Source organism: Neofelis nebulosa, chromosome 5 (genome assembly GCF_028018385.1).
Source record: "Neofelis nebulosa isolate mNeoNeb1 chromosome 5, mNeoNeb1.pri, whole genome shotgun sequence".
Taxonomy (NCBI): Eukaryota; Metazoa; Chordata; class Mammalia; order Carnivora; family Felidae; genus Neofelis; species Neofelis nebulosa.
In genome coordinates, this window is record NC_080786.1 from 12,150,627 (window position 1) to 12,172,439 (window position 21,813).

The 21,813-nt window shown below is 39.4% G+C and overlaps 1 protein-coding gene across 1 annotated transcript in view; it reads left to right on the forward strand.

Moving 5' to 3' along the window:
* GADL1 (glutamate decarboxylase like 1) overlaps nucleotides 1-21,813 on the forward strand; it is a 170,211-nt gene that overhangs the window by 61,939 nt on the left and 86,459 nt on the right. Inside the window, exons 10-11 of the mRNA XM_058729645.1 lie at nucleotides 1,175-1,239; nucleotides 1,511-1,592. Coding sequence (XP_058585628.1) covers nucleotides 1,175-1,239; nucleotides 1,511-1,592 — 147 coding nt within the window. The remainder of the gene's footprint in view (nucleotides 1-1,174; nucleotides 1,240-1,510; nucleotides 1,593-21,813) is intronic.

Genomic DNA, 21,813 nt, shown 5'->3' on the forward strand with positions numbered 1-21,813 from the left:
TTTGGCTGAAAAGATCTAATGAATGGGATCCACCTAGCCCTTCCTAGTTGGCTTTGAGTTCCTGTGTACCCCTCTACCCACCCTGTCAACTGTGCTCTTTAGTATTCAGAATGGCAGCCCTCAGCCCATACCTCATTATCAACCCTGGCATGTTGTGTGTGGGAGAATGCCAGCATTGCAAAGGATATTGTCTATTTTCCTCTTAAATACAGAGGACAAACCTGTGGTTGCCAGACGGGAGGTGGGGAGGGGCGGGTGGGGGTGAAATGGGTGAAGGGAATTAAGAGGCACAAAATTCCAGTTATAAAATAAATAAATCACAGAGATGAAAAGTACAGCATCAGGAATATAGTCAATAATACTGTAATAACGACGTATGGTGACAGATGGTAACTATACTTGTCGTGGTGATCACTGAGAAATACATAGAATTGTCAAATCACTGCGTTGTACCCCTGAAACGAATGTAACATCGTGTGGCAACTATGCTTCAATAATGACACTAAAGAATAAAAACATTTCTTCACTGGATTATTTGTTTTTTGGGTGTTGAGTTTGGTAAATTCTTCATAGATTTTGGATACTAACCCTTTATCTGATATGTCATTTGCAAGGGTATGTTATTTGCAAGTATTTTCCCATTTCGTTGGTTGCCTTTTAGTTTTGTTGATTGTTTCTTTTGCTGTGTAGAAGCTTTTTATCTTTTTTTAAATTTTTAAATGTTTATTTATTATTGAGAGAGAGAGAGAGAGAGAGAGAGAGAGAGCAAGAGAGGGGGAGGGGCAGAGAGAGAGGGAGACATAGGATCTGAAGCAGGATCCAGGCTCTGAGCTGTGAGCACAGCTGTGGGGCTTGAACTCGCAAACTGCAAGATCATGACCTGAGCCAAAGTCGGATGCTTAACCGACTGAGCCATGAGGCGCCCCATAGAAACGTTTTATCTTGAAGAGGTTCCAATAGTTCATTTTTTGCTTTTAATTCCCTTGCCTTTGGAGATGTGTGGTGGGGGAGAGGGGAAAATGGGTGATGGGCATTGAGGAGGGCACTGGTTGGGATGAGCACTGGATGTTGTATGGAAACCATACAGGTTGTCACTCAGGGTTTTCTGTGACAGCGGACTGACAGACGAATGGCATTGAAATAACGTGTTGTGGTTCTATAAATATCTCCACAGGCTTCGTGGGGCGGTTCAGCTTTGATGTCAAGGAAGCACCGCAAGCTCCTGAGAGGCATCCACAGGTAAATGTGGTTTTTCCAGGCCCGGGGCACCTCGCGTTCAGGCAAGCGCATCTGCCTGGATCTTGCACACTCAAGGGACTATGAAAACAGAGACAAAGTCACCGATTTACTGGAAAGGAAACCAACCCAAACCCCAAACTCCCCCAACTGCTCCAACAAGGCAGCCTGTTGAACACCTGGGTGTGAGTATCACGTGCTACTAATGATGGTAATCTTGCCGCCAGAAGCTACTTATTCCCTCCTTCCCTGTCCGTTTGGTTTTCCACAACAGAGCCGACTCCGTGGCCTGGAACCCCCACAAGATGCTGATGGCTGGAATTCAGTGCTGCGCTCTCCTCGTAAAAGACAGATCCGTGAGTTTTCCTTTTCCCTCTTAGGGTCTTGGGGCATTAGGGAAGGTGAAACCACCGTGTTTTCGGAGGCCTCGCTCTTGCTTACGTTTCGGTGCTTTGAACCGGATACAGTGGAAGATCTTTGGTAAATGGTGGTGGCGTGAAAAGGAAAACTACAGAGGCTCAGATTAAAAAAAAAAAAAAAAAGTCTAGTGTTTCTGCTCAGGTGATTTTGGGGCTTAGCTTTAGGTGTCATATAATCTCATTAGTCACAGCAAAATGGTCTCTCTTGCCCTCATTGGGATTATATTTTAAACCTCAGTTTTAAACATGGCCTAGATTTTGTTCTCCTTGATTAAGCCTGGGATTGAAGTTATCTTGAAACTTCTGCTCGCTGAGAAAGCGGAACAGATGTGTGTCATACATTGAATTGAATGCTTAATATGCTTAGCTAGGGTTCAACAGCGCATGCATACGGGAAGATGTTAGTTTCGGGCTGATCACCGAACACTGATTTATTATGTTCTTTCGGAACATTTTGCGTGTGTGTGTGTGTGTGTGTGTGTGGTCGGGGTGGGGGTGGGGGGGTAGTTAGACGCTAGTCTGGATCCCAGCGGGCCAGGTTGCAACGGCGCTGCGGAGGTCCCCGCTGGCCACACATATAAACCCTGTGTTTTTCCGCGGGTAAAATAAGGATTCTTGTGGGAAGTGGCCCAGGCTGGGAAATGCCGCTTCATTCTTAGAAATGCCTCCTCAAGATATGTGTGCAGCATGTGGGTGATCTTTCTCAGCCATCTGTTTACATTTTTTTTTCCTTAGGGGGACTCCCTTTGCCAATGCTAAAGTCATTTTCTCTTTTTAAGGAATTTTATTTCAAAGGAAAACCATATTTAAAGTTGAAACCCAGTCTTGCTTGTGCAGACAGTTACAACTCTCTTTCAAGATGAATTGTGACATTTGTATGTCTGCACTCTTTGTGTTTGGAGATGACGGAACAGAATAGTGTAGTAGGGGCCAAGGGCAGGCCCACCTAAAATGTGCCCCAGTGGCATATTGATTATTTTGAATTGAAGCCACTTGGGAATCAGTCAGGGCAAGGACACTCAGGTCCCCTCTGGCCTCCTGAAAACAGAAGACAAATCTCCCACCTGAAAGGTGCCCTCCCTGTAGAAAGAAGTAACAAGACATCCTGACCACCAGAGACAGGAATTGTAAAGCTGAGAAAGCTGTACAAACAAATTGTTACTTTTCTTTTTACTAATCTACTCCAACTCAAATTCCACTTAGAATTCCTAACCAGTTACAATTTCCAAACACGTTTTCTTTATCGTGTCAAGGCTTCACAAATGTATTGTCTCATTGTCTAAAATGTGTAAAAACCGCCTTCGTCATTTGTTTGGGTCTCGATCTCATTCTTCGGCCTCCATGTGCCCATAATAAGACTTTGGTTTTTCTCTCTTGTTAATCTGCCTTCATGGAAATTTAATTCTTTTTTTTAAAAAACATTTTAACGTTTATTTATTTTTGAGAGTGTGAGAGAGACACAGTGCACAGCAGGGGAGGGGCAGAGACACAAGGAGACAGAATCTGTAGCAGGCTCCAGGCTCTGAGCTGTCGGCACAGAGCCTGACGTGGGGCTTAACCTCACGAACTGTGATATCATGACCTGAGCCAAAGTCGGACCCTTAACCGACTGAGCCGCTCAGGTGCCCCTAAATGGGAAATTTAATTTAGAGTCCAGTTAGAAGAACCTAGGACAAAGTACAATTTCTTCCTCCCTTTCAGTATCCATCAGAAGCTACAGAAACCGATTCTGCATGTGGAAATAGAGATACTCTCAGAACTATGAATTTATTGCCTCCTATTTTATTAGGTTGTCTACTGTCGGTTGTATTTCACACCATTTTTTGTTTTGCATTTAACTTCTCAAGTTATTATTTCGTTTTATAACTGAAAGTTAGTTTAAGATTATCATTCATGAACCAAGGAACATCCTCGGCTTGCCTGTGGTACGTATTTAGGACATGACAGAGTTAGGAATAAACCCAGGTTTTCCTTTGCTCTAGACATAAGAACAAAAATATATTAAGCATCCTTTCTGTGCCTGGCATTCTACATCTGCCTTCTCCCCAGTCCGCCAATCTGAATGACATCCTTATCTGTTGGCGTGACACTTTCAGGAGTGGAAAAGTTAGACCAAAAATTTGATGACTGCTCTTTTAAATAACTTTCTGGCTTTTATACATTTTTCTTGTCGGATGATGTTTTAGCCAAGAATTGATTTGCATTTATGTACTTGATGCAATTCAAAATTTTCTGCATCGTCTAACTCTATTAAAGGGGTGACAATTTTATTTTATTTTTGTAAAGAATTCATTCCTGGATCTCAATAAAAAACAATACCCATGTCGACTTCCATGGCAGGAATTAAAAAGTTGCGGAAATTGTATTTGTTGTGCAAAGAATTGAATGTTACTAAAAGTTGCCTTTTTTACTGATTTTTTAAAGTTTATTTATTTACTTTTGAGAGGGAGAGGGAGAGAGAGAGAAAGAGAGAGAACGAACAAGCGGGGGAGGGGCAGAGAGAGGGAGACACAGAATCTGAAGTTGGCTCCAGGTTCTGAGCTGTCAGCACAGAGCCTGATGGCAGGGCTTGAACTCAAGAACCTCAAGATCATGACCTGGGCCAAAGTCGGACACTTAACCGACTGAGCCACCCAGGTGCCCCAAAAGTTTTAAGCTTCTTTTAAAAATAAAAGATTGTTTTTATGATTTTATTATTATTATTACTATTACTTTTTTTTTTTTTTTTGAGAGAGAGAGAGAGAGAGAGAGAAAACCAGTTGGGGAGGGGCAAAGGGAGAGGGAGAGAGACTTTTAAGCAGGGTCCATGCTCAGTGGAGACCCCAACACGGGGCTCAATTCCACAACCCTGAGATCACAACCTGAGCCAAAATCAAGAGTCAGACATTCAACTGACTGAGCCACACTGGCGCCCCTTCACATAAAGGGTTGTTTTTAAATTAACTGGAATGGAGAGCGGAACCATGAGAGCTGAGAGAGGACAATCAGCGTAAGCAAGTTTTGCGTTGGCAGTTTTCTGTCCCTTTTGCACCTATTTTCTGCCTCTGTTCTCTTTTGTATTTATTCATTCATTATTCAGCCAATGCTAACTGACTTCCTGGGTAGGCCAGGTGCTGTGCTAATTTGGGGCTTATAAAACGGGCACATTCCCTGTAGTCAAAGAGCTTATAATCTTACCGAGAAGACGATGAACAAAATGTTCATATTTAATTCTTTTATTATTATTTTAGTAAACGCTCCGAAGAATGTGTCAGACACTGTTGATCATATATACTATAGCCATTCCAACCGCCTTCCTTTCTCCTTCCCGAACTATCTAAGCAGTCTCCCTTGCAGTAAGAGCTACAATATGACACAGCTGTGGTCGGTACAGAATAGAGGAAGTGTGAGGACTGTTGAGAACTGTTTTACCTGCAGCTGGGGGTGATACACACAAGAGGAAAGCATCCTTTCCCCTTTTCTACCTTGAATGAAGTTGGGTCAGGGCATGATGTGTGGAGTTCTGATAGCCTCCTTGCAGCCATACGACGATGACCCTCCGCCAAAAAGTGTTGTGCTGATGCTGGAAGTGATTACTTTGCAACCGTTTTGTGATATGAGGTCATTTATTGTCCTTATTGCTGAAATCACTTCCACTGGGTGATCTGTCCCTTGTAGCCAAATGCACTCCTATCTGATACAGAAAAGAGTATGGCACTCAGAGAATGTGTAGCCGGGAGACCTGAGATGTTTCGGCTGGAAGAAACAGAACATACACATTTTTTTTTTTTTTTTAAGAAAGGAAGGAATTGTAAGAAAGGAACCCAAGCAGGCTCCATGCTGTCAGCACAGAGCCCGACACGGGGATCGATTTCACAAACTGTGAGATCATGACCTGAGCCAAAATCAAGAGTCATATGCTCAACTGACTGAGCCGCCCAGGTGTCCCCAGAACAGAGAAAGAATTTTAAAACCAGAGAGTAATCTGAATAAATTTTCATTTAAGACCGTGAATTGGAGGTAGGCAAGAGTGGAGGCAAGAATATGAAGCTTGCAGTGTCCAAGGAAGAGTTGATGGCAGGGGAGATGGAAAAATGTGATGAAATTTAAGATATACTTTATCTGTCCACCAACCAGATAGGGTTGAATCACCAGTTATATGAGGGAGATGAAGAACAGGTGTCATGGTTGACTCTCTTGACTAGTGATGCAGCAACTGAGTGAAGGTTCATGCGTAGGCAGATGGAGATTGCTAGAGGATGAGAAGATTTGAGAGTGAAGTATCTTGATTTTTAGCATTGGCTACATTAAATTTGGGATTCCTATGAAGTTTTCGAGTGAAGATGTCACGTAGGCAGTTGACGTGTAGATGCAGAGCTAGGATGAGGGGGTCTGGGCTGCAAAAGTATATTGGGAATTGCTGCTACGTAGATGTTCTCCAAGGTCACAGGAGTGGAATGGATTGTCTTGGGAAGAACTTGGAACTGAGAAGAGAAGAAGATATAGAATTTAGCCCTCAGGAACTTCAGAGTCCGTGAAAGCTGAAGTTGGAATGGCTGGGGAGATAGGAGGAACATCAGGAAAGGGGGATGCTAATAAAATACTCTTTGAGAGAAGCGTATTATGAGGAATGTTCATGACCGCCAACCTTTGTGTTGAAGCTTAAATGTAACTTCCTTAATGAAGAGATCCCAGACTCACCAGGTGGACCGGCATCTTCCTATTCTTCTTTCTCAGACCCCGTCCCCTTCCCGTAAGTGCTCATCATGATGGGTAATTAAGATTTCTCATGTATTCACTTTCCCTCCCTCTAGAACATAAGCTGTGTGAGGATATAGACTAGGTCATTGTATTTGCCACTGTATTCCCAGTGCCTAGCAAGTATACACTAAACAAGGGTGAAATTAGAATTCACTGAAAAATTGACCGCTTAAATATATTAAAAATCCTCAAAAATACTTGCTATCATGTCAGCAATAACTAGGGGTTTCCAATTTCTCCCCTACCCCAAATCGTTCCTTTCAAACGCTCTGAGATAACAATGATGAAAATGGCAGTTGATGAGTTTTATTGCGTAGGTCCTAACACGAGGCTGGAGTGTGCCTCCAGCAGTAATTGATGAATAGCGATTTTAATTTGGACTCACTCCTCCAGTTAATGGAAGGGGATAACTCTAGTTAAAAGAAAGCAAATTACTTAGTGAATATACTTCTGTTAAGGGAAAAACGAATTCCCTAATTTGTACCCTCCGAGCCCTGACATTCACAACGCTGTTTTCCTGATAGACCAGCTGTGGTGTTTGCATTTTTAATGTCCTGTATTAGTAAAGAAGATGGCTTCCAAAACAAAGCAGAGCTGCTGTTCTCTGAATTGTACTATCACTAGTCGCCTTTGCATCATAGGGATAAAAAGAAAATCAGATGTTAAAAAAAAGAACCCTGTGATTATAAATAGGTTGACTTCAGATGTAAATGCTGGCACTACATGGCTGTTTTGGATCAAAGGCAATTTTGAGGCTTTGATCTAAAAGAAAAGGCAATATATTCTAAGAGTCAGTTGCATAGATGGAGAAAAATCTCAATGTTGGCTTTTTAATTTTTAGTGCTTATTAGAAGGACTGTTTAGTTTAAAGGTGGGGGGAACCCTAATAGATACATGAGATGAGAAAATACCAATCAGATGAATTTTTGAGCATGGATGTTTTCTCTCCATTTCTACCTACCGTTATCAACCAATATTAACTCACAGGGATTTCCTGTTTCATCAAACAATTTAAGGGGCACTTTTTTTTTAATTTAATTGTCTTTAGAAAGACTATGTTGGTCTTGTGGATTTTTTTATTATGTCTGTTTTTATATGTTTATTTCAGAAGCAATTAATATGCATCATAGACAAATCAGAAAATTCAGATATGGAGAAAAATGAAGAAAAAGAGACAATTCAGATAACTGCATGCCCACTTATGTATGTTCTTCTGCATATATGCATTTAAATAAATAAATGTGGGGCGCCTGGGTGGCTCAGTCGGTTGGGCGACCGACTTCGGCTCAGGTCATGATCTCGCAGTCCATGAGTTCAAGCCCCGCGTCGGGCTCTGTGCTGACAGCTCAGAGCCTGGAGCCTGTTTCGGATTCTGTGTCTCCCTCTCGCTGACCCTCCCCTGTTCATGCTCTGTCTCTCTCTGTCTCAAAAATAAATAAAACGTTAAGAAAAATTAAAATAAATAAATAAATAAATAAATAAATAAATAAATAAATGTGTGTGTATACAAACACACACACACAGGTGCACATACCTAATCTAAAAAGAATATAACAGGGATGCCTAGGTGGCCTGAGTTGGTTAAGCATCTGACTCTTGATTTTGGCTCAGGTCATGATCTCCATGATCTCATGGTTGTGAGATAAAGACCTGCATCAGGCTGCATAAGATTCTCTCTCCCTCTCCCTCTACTCCTCCTCTGCTCATGTGCACACATTCTCTCACTCTCTCTCAAAAAAATAAAAATAAATCAAAATAAATAAATTATAACATATTTTTCTTTTAGCATGCTATTTTCGCTTAACCAATTGCTTTTTAGTTAACCAATATTCATTCTATACGTTTTTAACAGCTGCATAGTATTCTATCATTTTGATATATTATGATTAACTTGACCATCTCGTTATTGCTGACCAGTTAGGTTGTTTTCGTATACGTGCTGCTGATGTAAGCACTCAATTAGGTTGTTTCAATGTTTGGCTGTTAGAGATTTGGCTGTCGTCTTTGAGGGCTAAATCTTTGTGTAAATCCTATATTCTTTCCTTATAAAAAATTCCTAGAAGTAGACCCATGATGATCTTTCATGATGTTTTTTTATACTTATGTCCTAATTTTCCCTCTAAAATATTGCTTACCTTCTCACTAGTAGAGTATGAGTGTGTGTGTGTGTGTGTGTGTGTGTATGTATGTGTTAACCTTTGACATCACAGGGGTTTTTAGCTTTGTCAATTTAGCAGGTAAGCCATGTGTATACCCACACTTACAGACACGTTTTCCTTCTAGTGTTATTTATTGACATAGCTCTTTCTGAGGGATCTTTTTTAGACAGAGGTATTGACATGCAACTGTGGGCTATACCTAGGTTTCAAATGTGAGGCCGATAAGTTTGCAGTTCCTCATTCTAGAGGAAGATCAGAATCCTCCTCTATTCTTTAGGAGAATAGTTATTCTCTTTACACTCTTTAGGAGTCCTGGTTATTCATTAGGAGAAGGAGTAGCAAGAAGAAGAGTATAGGAAATTCATTCAATACACACTCATGAAAGGTCCATTACGGGCCCAGTCCTACGATGCAAAGAGAAAACAAGGAAAAGGAGCCCAATATCATCTCCCAATGTGGTCCCCCAGAAGAAGGCAGAGATTTTCACTGGAATACTATACCTGAGAAATGTGTTACCCTTTCTTTTTTTTACAGTTTTTAAAAATGTTTATTCATTTTTGAGAGACATTGTGCGAGTGAGGGAGGGGCAGAGAGAGAGGGAGACACAGAATCCAAAGCAGGCTCCAGGCTCTGAGCTGTCAGCACAGAGCCCGATGCAGGGCTCAAACTCACAAACCGCGAGATCATGACCTGAGCTGAAGTCGGACGCTCAACTGACTGAGCCACCGAGGTGCCCCAGAAATGTGTTACCTTTTAGCCCCATTTAGATTTTTATTCTGGGTGGTAACTGATATTGTAAATGACAATTACTATATGCCATTTTTTAAACAAAACTGTGCAAGAAAAGAAAGAAGGAAGGGAAAGTAGATTTATTAGAGAAACTGGAACACACGGTGTCAGATTTGTGAGGATTTCTTTGTTAGCCCTTGTTTTTCTTCATGGAGTTCCTATGGAAGTGCCATTAGATGGTTTGAAAATACTAAACAATCTGATGATCAAAGAAGTTCTTATTTTCACGCCAGGGAACACTCACACTTCCCCCTACACAGGCACATTGTAAGTTTCCTTGGAATGACAGCCTCCTGAGTAATGTCGCAGAAAAAGAGGAAGGTAGGTGTTTCAAACTGATGACAAAAAAGAAGCATTTTGCTTGTAGGAGAGACATCAGTCTCCTGTGCTTCATGCTGCCAAAATTACTCTCCATGTCTTAGATGTTCCTGCACGAACAGAGAAAATTTTCAGTTTTTAGCAAGGTGGAGATTGCCTAAAACTGGCAGAACTCATCAAATTCATGGTTGCTAAATCGCCCTTTCCTTTTTAAATTCTTGGCTTTTGTTTTAAATTGTAATAAACAAAAATTGATTTTTTCATGAGGCTTTTGGAAATTTGTGCACGTGCACGTATATATGTGTGCATCACGTCAAAAATTAAAAAAAGGCTCACATGCTTTCAGTCAGTCGTGACAAGCCCCTTTATCATGTCTGTTTTCCTTTTCCCTGAGGTAAAGGGAGATAGTGATTAATGTTAAAGTTGCACATACTCAAAATCCACTATGTCTTTTTCCACTGAATAAACCAGTAATTGGGTTTTAGGGTTTATGGTTGGCACTGCATTTGTCATTGGTTTTAACAAAGGATTTGCACTTTGTTTTGGAGCTGTGCTCCTTTTAGCCTAATATATTAATGCCTTTGTGAACTGTGGCTGCAAGGGATAAGTTATTGCATCATTGTGGTTATCCTACCCAATTTCCGTCAGTGGTTACCAACTTGTCGTAAATGGGCCCTAGTCCCAACGCAGAACCCTTTTCGTGGTTTTTGGAATCAGTATACAGCAGACCGAACTACCGGAGGGCAGAAGGGATCTTATTCATTGCTATGGTCCCACTGCTTAGTACAAAGCTTGACATTCAATGCTCAGCGAAATGTTTCCTGAAGTGAACTTACTTTGTGTCTTTTTCCAATACCATCAAATGGTGATGTGTTTTAAATCTGTTACCTGCAGTGTGAAGTACTATGTCCTTTATCATCACCACCTGATCTCTTTCAAGTCTTAAAAAGTGCCCCTTCCTGCCAATATGTTGCAGTTTTGACGGGGTGTAGAAACTGTTTGCCTTATCCATATGGCTTGATATATCCATTACCTCCTCACATCCCCTTTCATGTTGGCACTTGAAAAAAAGTCTTTACTCTAAACTGTGCCAACATTTGGCCTTTTATCTACATGCCTCAGAGACCAATAATAAATCAGTGACTCATGCTTTCCTTTTTCAGAAACCATATTGTCTTTCCCCTAGGAAGTTATTTTCGTTTTAGTGTCTAATGATGCTGTTCTTTATTGGCGACTGGACAAGCGGAAGAGATACTTGCTTTTCTAAGGCTCCCTGGGTCCTCTCTTGACCCCTTCTAATGAACAGAATGACATTCACAATCTGCCTGTTTGCAGTGTTGGATCCAGTATCTTGGCCAACAGCTTCCCAATTTCATCCTTGAGTTCCTTCAGACCTTTGGGTGACTGCCACCTGGTCCTACTGATTAAGCTACATTAATTTCGTCCGTTTGACTTAGATGAGTTGGGGTGTTGGCCACTATTGGACTTAATACCTTCTGCCTGTCTATTTCTGGAGAAACCTCAGAGTGTGGGAATCTCTCTGATATCCTTCCAGGTAAAGACTTCATTCTTCATAACAGCCATCCCATATCAGTAGGGGACCCCAACCTTTGCTTCTCTGCCAGTCATCATAGAAGACTTTCAGATTTGCTAAAATGATAAAAAGTGGGGGCAGGAGTGGGAGAGAAAGTCTACCCTTGTGTCCCAGCAGTTGAAAATATCCCGGAAGGAGGATTCTATTTACAGATTGCTTTTTTTTGTATCCTACCTTACAACAAAACTGATGAAGGTCTCATTATATCGGAGGGTTCTGTAAGCTAAAATCTAAGAAAAATGAGATACCTAGAGTAAAAGGGCACAAAAGGAAACGTGGAATGAAGCTAATGGAAAAAGTCTTGCCGTAATTAGCATGCTAGATCTGCCTCAGGTGGATAGAATTTGGTTTTCACATTTTTAAAGGATTCCAAGCATCTGCCTTTTTTTTTTTGCCTTTTATTTTTTTATGAACTCACCGCAACAGGCTTTCTCTTTTATTTCTACTCCCTGGTATGACACGGGAGGCCCTTTTGACTTCTTAGAAAAAATTGTTCCGTTTGTTTTCCTTTGCACAATTCTAATTGTCATATGTGTTGTTTTCCAAGGAAGATATTTGAAAACATACCTGACATTCCTAGTTAGGCTTTCCAGCTTTGTTGTTTCAAGGACAGAAAATTTCAGGGAGTCAGTTTTCTTCTGGGTTCTTCTTCCATGGCAATTCCAAATGTTAATACGAGTACATGTGAACAGAATTATTCTGATTTTGTAGAAACTCAGGGGTGGCAAATGTAGATTTATTTTTCGTAGGCTTTTAGGAATTGTATGTAAACCCTACTTTGTAGGAAGATTGTTAACAGCAATAATAAATTAATTGTAGAATTAATTAATTTCCCTGAAGAGAAAAAGGGAAACTCTGTAAAATAGTCACCGTATCTTTAAATTCAAGGTGTATATAACTTATGTATGCAAACACTTATGCATACACATTCACACAGCAAATATACCTGCCCTTAAGTCATTATGATATTGATGAACAATTATAATTTAGGGAATTTTGTTAATTGCAAAAGTAACTCAATAACCTCTCTGATAGCTCATTCTGAGGGCTTTTGTTGGGGGAGGGGGGTTGGAAGATGTTGGTCGTTTTTTCTTTTTTAGTTTTTTTTTTTTTTTTAAAGATACATTCAAAGAATATAACTAGAAGCACAGAAGTGGGGCCCCCATGTACTCTTTCTTGTTATTGGCTTTTGCTTTGTTTTTAGTTCTTCTCTGTAGTATGGATCCTCAAATAATATAGTTTATTTTTACCTTTCTGAAGGAATCATATATATATTTTTGGATTGGCTTTGTTGTTGTTGCTCAGATTTACCTTATGTCTGTAAGATTCATCTGTGTTTTGACGCAATCTGATGATTATTCATTTTCACTGCTGTATAGTTTTCCATATGATTATAGCACAATTTGGTTATCTTTGCTCCAGTGATGGACACTTGGGTTATTACAACTTTGGACTTTTACAAAAATTGGCTATGAACATTTTTGTGCACATATCTTCATTGCTTGCTATATCTCCAAGATTCCATCTGGCCTAATTTTCCTTTTTCTTGAAGACCTAATTTAGGAATTTCTTAGTGGATCCAAAGGCAGCATATCCTGTTAGGCTTTGCTTCTTTGAAAATGGCTTTATTTCATTTTTTTCTGGAAGTAGAATTCTGACAGTAATTTGCTTTTGGTACTTTAATGATTTTTTTCCTTTTCTTTCCCCCTTTTGTGTGTTAGAAAGTTAACTAACTCATTTTTTTGATGACAAAATTACTTTTTATTTTGGCTTCCTTTAAGATTTTCAAGTATTCTTTAATTTTCCATTTATCTATGGTGTTGTAAATATGGATTCTGTGTGGTTTATCTTGCTTTGGCTTTATTGGGCTTATTAAATCTGTGGAATGATATTTTTCCAAATTTTGAAGACTATTCACTTAATTATTAACTCCCTCCTTTTCTTTCTCTTTCTGATGGACTGTCCAATTAAATGTATTTGATATCTTCTCACTGTTTCTTTCTCTATTTTGTATGTTTCATAATTTTTTCTTTCCACGCTTTGTTGTGGATAATTTTGATAATCTTTGTTGAAATTCATGAATTCTGTCTTCAGCTATATCTAATCCAGTTTTCTTTTAATTGAGTCTTTTTCACATATATAATGCCTCTAGGTTCTTGCTGACGTTTGTAAGATCAGCCTCTATCTCCATGACCATTGCACGCCTAGATTTACACCTAGTCTACCTCTGTTAACTCTGATATCTAAATTCCCTTGAACGCTATTCCCATTGATTCTTGTATCTGTGATTCCTGGCTCTCTATCTAGAGAGACACCTTGTAATGTTTGATGGTTTACGGAATATTTTTGTTTGAAAGATTACCTTTAGGAATAATTTAAAATATGGAGTGGAGTTACCTACCTTGGGAGAGAAGATTTTATTTTCATTCTTCTGGGCATCCGGGGGAATTAGCAGCCCAGGACCAAAGCTTGAAGTTTTTCTCGATCTCTAGAGTATATACCCTACCGCCATTTCAGGGTGGAGATCTTTGAATCCTAAACAGGAGGAAGAATTGCTTTACTGCCCTTAGTGACGCTGAACACCTTTGAACTCTGTTTCCTGAAGTATTTGGAGTGCCTGTTTCCACACATGGTGGCCACTATCTCTGTTCCCTCACTTTACCCTTCTGGCTCCTGTATTAGCTATCCTCCCTCAGTCTGGAAATTTCCCTGGGGTAGAGACATTTCTGGCTGAACTTCTTGAGCTCCCTTCCTCTCCTTGGACCTTCCAGAAGTTTATTTCTGTCTTGGTAGGTCTGTGATGCTTTTCTTTAGATGCAGTTTTTATGCTTTGTTTCAGCATATTTTGTTTCTTACGGTAGGAGCATTTCCAATTGATCTAGTCCTTTATTATTAGAATTTGGCTTTTTAATAATCAGCTGCTATTCAGCACCACCGGCAGGAATAAGCATTTGTTAGTTTATTCACCCTTTCATTCAACCCGCAAAAATGTACTGCCTCCTATGTGTTAGATGAGTAAGGCATCATCCCTACCCTATGCGAACTCAAAGGCTAGTACGGGAAACAGATTTTAAGCAAATAACTGAAATATAATACATAATGTATGTAATAGAGTGACGTAATGGAGTAAAAAGCAGATGTTTAGGGAATGCAGATCAGGTAAGAGAACAACCCCTGCTGAAAAGGCTGGTGTGGAAAAGTTAGTTGCAGCAGACGTGACTTAACAGTCATTGGTAGTTTCTTTCCATTTTTAAAGCAATCTAGATCATGCTAGCACAGTCAGGCATAATGAGGAACATAAAAATTGCTTAGAACCCACTAGCCAAAGTTAAATCATTAAAAATTTTTGTGGTAGATGAATATTATGTATTCATATCTATGTTGAGGCTGATGGAGATGAATTTATTTTGCTTCTGTACCCAGCATCTTCCTTTCTTTGCCCATCCCTACCCCTTTCTCTGATATAAGAAACAGAGGCGGTTAGGCTTATCGAGTCTTAAGAAAATTTGCTTCTTAAAGGATGGTTACCATGATTGTGGAAGCGGCTAATTTGGCATCTTAAGTCCAGCTCAGAAGTGTGCATTTATGGACTTCTGTATATGTTTCAAGAAGATTCTCTTCCATTGCAGAATATGTAGTATCTCTTCCCCCCATCCCATCCACACACCTCTTGTAATCACAACTGCTTATGTTATCAGTGACTTTGTTGGGAAGACAGGGAAGCTAAACTTGCTGTTGTTACCATCTTCTTCCACCGGGTGATGTTGGTATTTGGAAATCTCCTTCAGCCACCTATTCTTTTGATACTCTGTTGACAACTTTTTGTGACACTCAGCATCTGTTCATCGACAGAAGAAAGTTGTCAGAGAAACCAGATTTTCATGAGAGCAGGTCACCCCATTGGAGGCACCAGATGAAACCCAATGCTGGACAAAGCCTACTTATCAAGTAGGGGAACTGGGAGGTTGTCCCAGCTGAAAACAAAGTCTTTAAAACATAAGGAATTACAGAATTATACCAGTGCATAAGCTGGAGAGGAAAGGCAGAAAATGTTAATTAAGGGTCTGAAAGATAGGATGAAGCAAGGATTTAACTTGATCCCATTTCTGGAGGAACCCATTTATTGGATCGAACTGTTATTGATTGTTTGCCTAGTCCGTATTGCTATAATTATTATAATTTAAAAATATGTTTCGTCTAGTGGGGCAGGTCTTCATTCACTCTGTAAGAAAAGGATCTATTCTCATCTGTTTATTCTTCCAAATGGATTTTGGAAACACTTCTTTAATGTAAAAACCTTCCACTGGGATTTTATTCAGGATTATATTAAACCTATGGATTAATTTGAGAGTTAACATCTTTGCAAAATTTTAGCCTTTCCATCTAGGAACATGGTACATCTTTCCATTTAACCAGATTTCTTTTATTTCACACCCAGATTCTTTTTTAAATTTTTACTATGGAAAATTTCAAACATATACAAGAGCAGAGATGAACCCATATGTACTGATTGCATGACTTTAATAAGGATCAATTCATGGCTAATTTAGTTTCATACTCAACACTTCCTACTCTTTTCTATATAGTTGGGGGGAAAAAAACAACTACAGATATTATATCATAGAATTTTGATGGATTTTCTCATAGAGGACTTGAATATGTTTTCCTATTAATGTTATTTATAAATTTTTATATTTGTTAATATATATAAAATTAAAAAAAATCTTCTAACTGCAAATGCTGCTATGAAGGCAGACTTTTAAATATTTATTACTACTTTACCGTATTTCTTATTACTTCTGAAGGGGTTAAAGCTATTCTCATGTATTCTCTAAATATATTATTATATCAGTATATAACTGTAATTTTGCTTTTTTTCTAATATGTAAGCTTCATATCAGTTATCAGCAATTATAATGTACTGATAGAATTTCCAAAAATATATTCAGTAACATCAGTAAATAGAAGGCATTTTTGTCTTCTTTGTGATTTTGTTAAAGATGTCTTAAAATATACATTCTTTGTAAATCCTCTTGAGAAATAATATAAAAATGAGTATTGAATTTTACCATTTTCTCTTTTATTATCTAATAAGGTAGTTCTATCATGTTACTCCTTAAACAAAATTAAATGTGCCTTAATAGATTTTCTACGTTACTAATTTAACTCATTCTACTGTGGTAATTTGCTTTAATGTATTGATGGATTTGTATATTTAGATTTTTGGTTCTGTCTACATATGATCGATCTACTCTATGTGTGCGTGTGTGTGAGATCTTGGTTAGATTGTTTTTTTGAGTGGATTTTAAACTGTCTTCATTTTAGAATAATTACAATAACACGGACATCAAGTTTTTAAGAAGTGTTCAGAAAAGCCAATCATAAAACTTTTCAGAAATTTTGAGGGAGATAATTCTTTGATCTAATGTTAATTTTTCCCATTTTTATTGAACTACTAAGAATTTCCTGCTCTCCTGATCAATTTCAAGAACTTACATTAAAAAAAAATATTTACTACATTTTATTGAGCTTTTCAAATATGTTAGCAGAATATATGTCATCCGTTTACATTTATCATTTTCATTTAAATTTTGCCTTATATTCTTGTATGAAATCTTTAAAAAAATTTTTTCTTGATTTAGTTTATCTTCTCTCCGTAAGGAATGACTAATTGCATTTATTTTTTGATTCACATATTTATTAAATTTATTCAATTATTTACTTAGTTGTTACACATTTTCTCCTGCTTCTTTACACTTTTGTTCTATAAGAATGTTATTTTACATTTGAGGGCAATTTCGCTTCTGTTCCTTAAGTTTTGTTTTGGAGTGTTCTCATTGAAATTATTTTCTAATTAATCCATAATAACTGTGGATTCACTCTTCTAGCCCAGAATGGTTTGGGAAAGAGACTTTAACCTCCCAAGTGCTTAAGATATGTTATGAAATTCTGATTTGTTTTACTGCAGTCAGACAATGACCAAAATGAAAGCAGAGATCAAGAGTGACAAATTTTTACCTTTTCAACTTCAAAAGTTACTTTTTTTTCTTTTGACTTTGAATTTGAGAGCGAGCGCAAGTGAGAGAGAGAAAGAGATCGTGAGCAGGGGAGAGAAGAAGGGGGAGAGAGAGAATCTTAATCCTAGTGCGGAGCCTGATGTGGGGCTCCCTCCCACAACCGTAGCATCATGACCTAACCTGAAACCAAGAGTTGGACACCTGACCAACTGGGCCACCCAAGCACCCGTCAATAATTACTCTTGCAAGGATGTCTTATCACCCAGAATCCATTTTTAGTTTGTACTTTCTTTCTCAAGTAGACAGACAGTCCTCAGGGCTTGGGGTGGGGAGAAAAGTGTTTGAAGAGGAACCAAGTATTAAATATGAATATGCAAGCCCAAGAGGACCAAGGAAGAATAGAACTTCTCTATAAATACAGGATATATAAGGGCCTTTCCTCTCTTGGCTCAAGTTCTTGGTGACAGATAGAGAGTTGGGAAGCTTTTCTCTCCTCTGTTCCTCATGTCAGTCTGGAAAGCAGAAATTAAGTAGATATGATGGGGGTACATATTAAGGTATAAGAGTACCTAAGAGAGCCCCCTATAAGTTTTGGAGTAGCTGGCAAGGAGCTCATCCAAAAATGACTAAAAATGAAGAAGGTGCAAGGAAGTCTGGAAATAAGGGCAAGAGCAAGGAGCATGACTGCGATCTGACAGCTGGAGGCCATGGCCGGTCTTTGTTGTTTTTTTTTTTTTTTTTTTTTTCAACGTTTTTTATTTATTTTTGGGACAGAGAGAGACAGAGCATGAACGGGGGAGGGGCAGAGAGAGAGGGAGACACAGAATCGGAAACAGGCTCCAGGCTCCGAGCCATCAGCCCAGAGCCCGACGCGGGGCTCGAACTCACGGACCGCGAGATCGTGACCTGGCTGAAGTCGGACGCTTAACCGACTGCGCCACCCAGGCGCCCCCATGGCCGGTCTTTGGATGGAAGCAGGAAGATGGAAAGATCATCTGGGGATAAGTTAGAGATGGGGCAAGTGGTCCGCACAAGGGCAGCAGTGACCACGCTGGGGAATCAGGTTCACTCCCCAGCTTCAGTATAGGGTTGCCAGATTTAGCAAATGAAAATTCAGGATGCTCAGTTAAGTTGGAATCTCAGACAAACAACAGATAATATTTTAGTATAAGTATATCCCAAATATTGCATGGGATATACTTTTACTGAAACTTTTGGTTGTTATGAATTTATGTGAGGTTTTTACCTAATTCCAATTTAATAGGATGTTTTGTATTTTATCTGGCGACCATCCTCAGTGGCATTTGTGAATATCCCAACAATGTTGAATAAACAGCAAGAGGAAGAAAACTCTCAGAGGGAGAAGTCTTGATTGCTCATATTTTATGTCAGAATGGTCTGAGAAATCACTCGGAGTTTTGAGGTTTTCTGGAAGTGACCATATTAAATGTTCTGCATTAGAAATAAATATAGGTCCAAATCAAAAACGTTTTCAGTTAAAGAAAAATAAATTACCGTTTTTGCACATCCAAAGTGATGCAATTTTGAAAGTCATAACAATGTCATTTTTGAGTTCCAATGACAGGTGAAATATGGTACTTCACAGTAGGATGCTTCTATCTCAGTCCAAGAGACCAGCATGAGCTAAATTAGGATCTTTCTCAGCGTTAATTCCATATACCTAGTCTTCTCCATCTCTGGTCCAATCAGCTAGGACCAGGGCGGGAATAGTGTGGTGTGACCATCTCTATGGGTGAGAAGGGAAGTAAGGGGTCATTATGGACTGAACAAAGAACCTACATTGTGTCTATGATAAATGTCTCCCATCTCTAACTGTGACAACTTACTAATGGATTGTTGACCTCTAAACCTGGTCCTGAAACTGAAAAGAAACAAGGAAGATGGATTGTATCTTCCCCATTTCTGGCTCTGCAGCTGTTGTCAGAAAAAAGTTCCTGGCTTCTTTTTTATAAGGCTACTCTCTTCTCAGTACATTTCATTATGCCCTTGTCACGGAGTAGCACATGTCACTATTATATGTCCTTTGGATCTTATCTTGACATATTATTCCTCTGTTTTATTACCAGTTTTAGACAGCACCATAGTGCAGATTAAACCCTCGACATCCAGTTACAGAAATACCGATGCATTCATTTAGAGGACTGTCAGAATCTTTCTGCCATTTCAATATCCACCTTGCCAGAGATGTAGTGAAATGCAATGAAATACATAGCTTTTTTTGGAGCTAGTGAGAACCAGGAATTTATATATAATAAGGAAAAGATTGTTTTCTACTTGTGAGGTAGCATCAGCAAGCATTAGAAGGTTGGTCTCTCTAAGAGGTTTTATTTCCCAGTTATGAAAATTATAGGGCCCCCTTCACTTAAAGGTTTCAGTTGAAATCCAAGAGGAAAATCACCAGGGGCGTGCAGTTATCTATCTGTCTCCTTAATTTAACAAGATTGTGTTTGGGGAAATGACTCACTCATGATTGGTGGTGAGGTTAATTTCATGGAGCCATGAGTCTTAAGTGTACTCTCGAGCCTGGTATTGGGTTTCCAGTTTAACAATGAATTAATGTGAACCCATGGGGTTTATCTTTTCCTGCACGGGATTCCCCCCGCAATGACTCTATTGCTGCAAGCATTCTTGGGAAAGGCCATCACTTATATTCAAGGCATTTATCATAATTTAGAATAAAAAACGATATTCATCAGTGCCAGCTAGATGAGATCATAGGGAAGACATATTGTTTCTTATCGCTGTGCCAGTTTTATGGGTTTTGAGAAGCAGGAGAGGAAGAACATAGCTGTGGTTTATTTTAGGTCATTGTGCACCTGGGGCACTGTCCCTGTCAGCCCACAGGGCCCTTCTAGAGGGTACCCTGAGCAGTGTTAGGTTGAGGGGTGTGATAGGATATGGGGCAGGAGGATGGGTGAAGCCTTCCCTCATGATGCTGTTCATTCACAGTTACTCTCTGATTTCTGACAAGTTCTAAATAGTCAGAAAGTGCAAACGTATGGTCTGGAGTTGAGCGAGGCAATGTCCTGGCAGTGACAGGTGTCTGAGACTGAGGAGGGACGTGTTGAGAGATGGGGGCTTGGGAACAATATCAAGTTTGGATGGCTTTGGACATCACATTAAGAATACATTCATTTTCCCACTGTGTGGAAACCACTCTCTTCTCTGCTGCCCTGAGTCCTGTGTTCTGTCTCACAACATTCTGCTCAAGCATCAACTTTCCCAGGGGGGCTTCTTGCTTTACTGTCTGCTTCCAGGTCTCTTCTCTATCCCAGCATTTGTTCAGCGTGTATTGCAAGGTCCTCTGTGATCTAACCATGAGCTTGTCACCCACACTGAACTGGAGGCTCCTTAACTGTTCTCATGCCCCATATAGGCCTGGGCAAGTGTGATGGAGAGATAGATGAGTAGATAAATTTAATCCCCATAGCAATCCCACGAGGTAGGGACTGTCATTCTGACCACTGGACAGATTAGGAAACTGAGTACGGAAACCATAAATATCATGCCCAAGGCTACCAAGCTGATAAGGGATGGCACCAGGATTCAGAACCAGTCGGGCTCATTCCACAATCCATGGTTTTAATCACACGGCCTCTATGTTCCTCAGTCGAGGTGACAGGTGATGGATCAACCTCATACCCTGCCTGAAACTGTGATTTTTTAAAGCCACAATGATGTACAGAAATAGAAAAATATTGATTTGGGAAGATAAGATTTGCCTGTTTAATCCTCTTAGAACCAATACAAAGTGAAATACTATTGCTAATGATTTTGCTTATTCTAACTCCGTTCACATGACCAGGCAGGCTGGTTAAGCTGACCTGTAAATCACTTCCTAACTCTATTTGGTGCCCAGACCCGGCATGTAGATTTTTCTCATTTACTTTTTCTGTTTCAGCGTAGCGCTCTATAGATAGAGTCACTCTCCCCTAGGATTTGCAGTCACCGCTGTTCTAAATACCCCAGTCCAATACCCTTCGAGACACTTGCAGTTTATCAAACAAGGATTGGGTTTGGAAAATATAATTCTCCTACCTAGAGACCCATTGAGCCAGAGAATCCTAGAAGTCATCTCATCTCCCTGCTTCTGACCCAGCAGAGAGCCCTTCTCTCTGCCTTGCATCCCTCCCTCCTTTCCTGCTCTTTGACCAATTGTGGTTTCTACTTGCTGTTTGCATATGAGGTGCCAGTTTGATATTTATAGATCTTCCTGCTGCATTATTTCAGGAAAGACCTATTATAAATGACAAAATACAACCTTAAAATAAAATAGAAAATGAACCCAGATGCAACCAGTTTTATCACAGAATATATATATTTTTTCTTCTTGAGGTGTGGGGGAAACAAAAGAAATTGTAAATTGTAAGCCAATATGAGTCTGGATCATCAAATGCCATTCCTTATGGAAATTGCATGAAACGTTTCTCCAAAGCACAAAGGAAAATAAACCATGACAGTTTTGATTTATTTTAAATTAAATATTCTTTTTTTAGAAGTTACGTATTCTCTGTTATAAA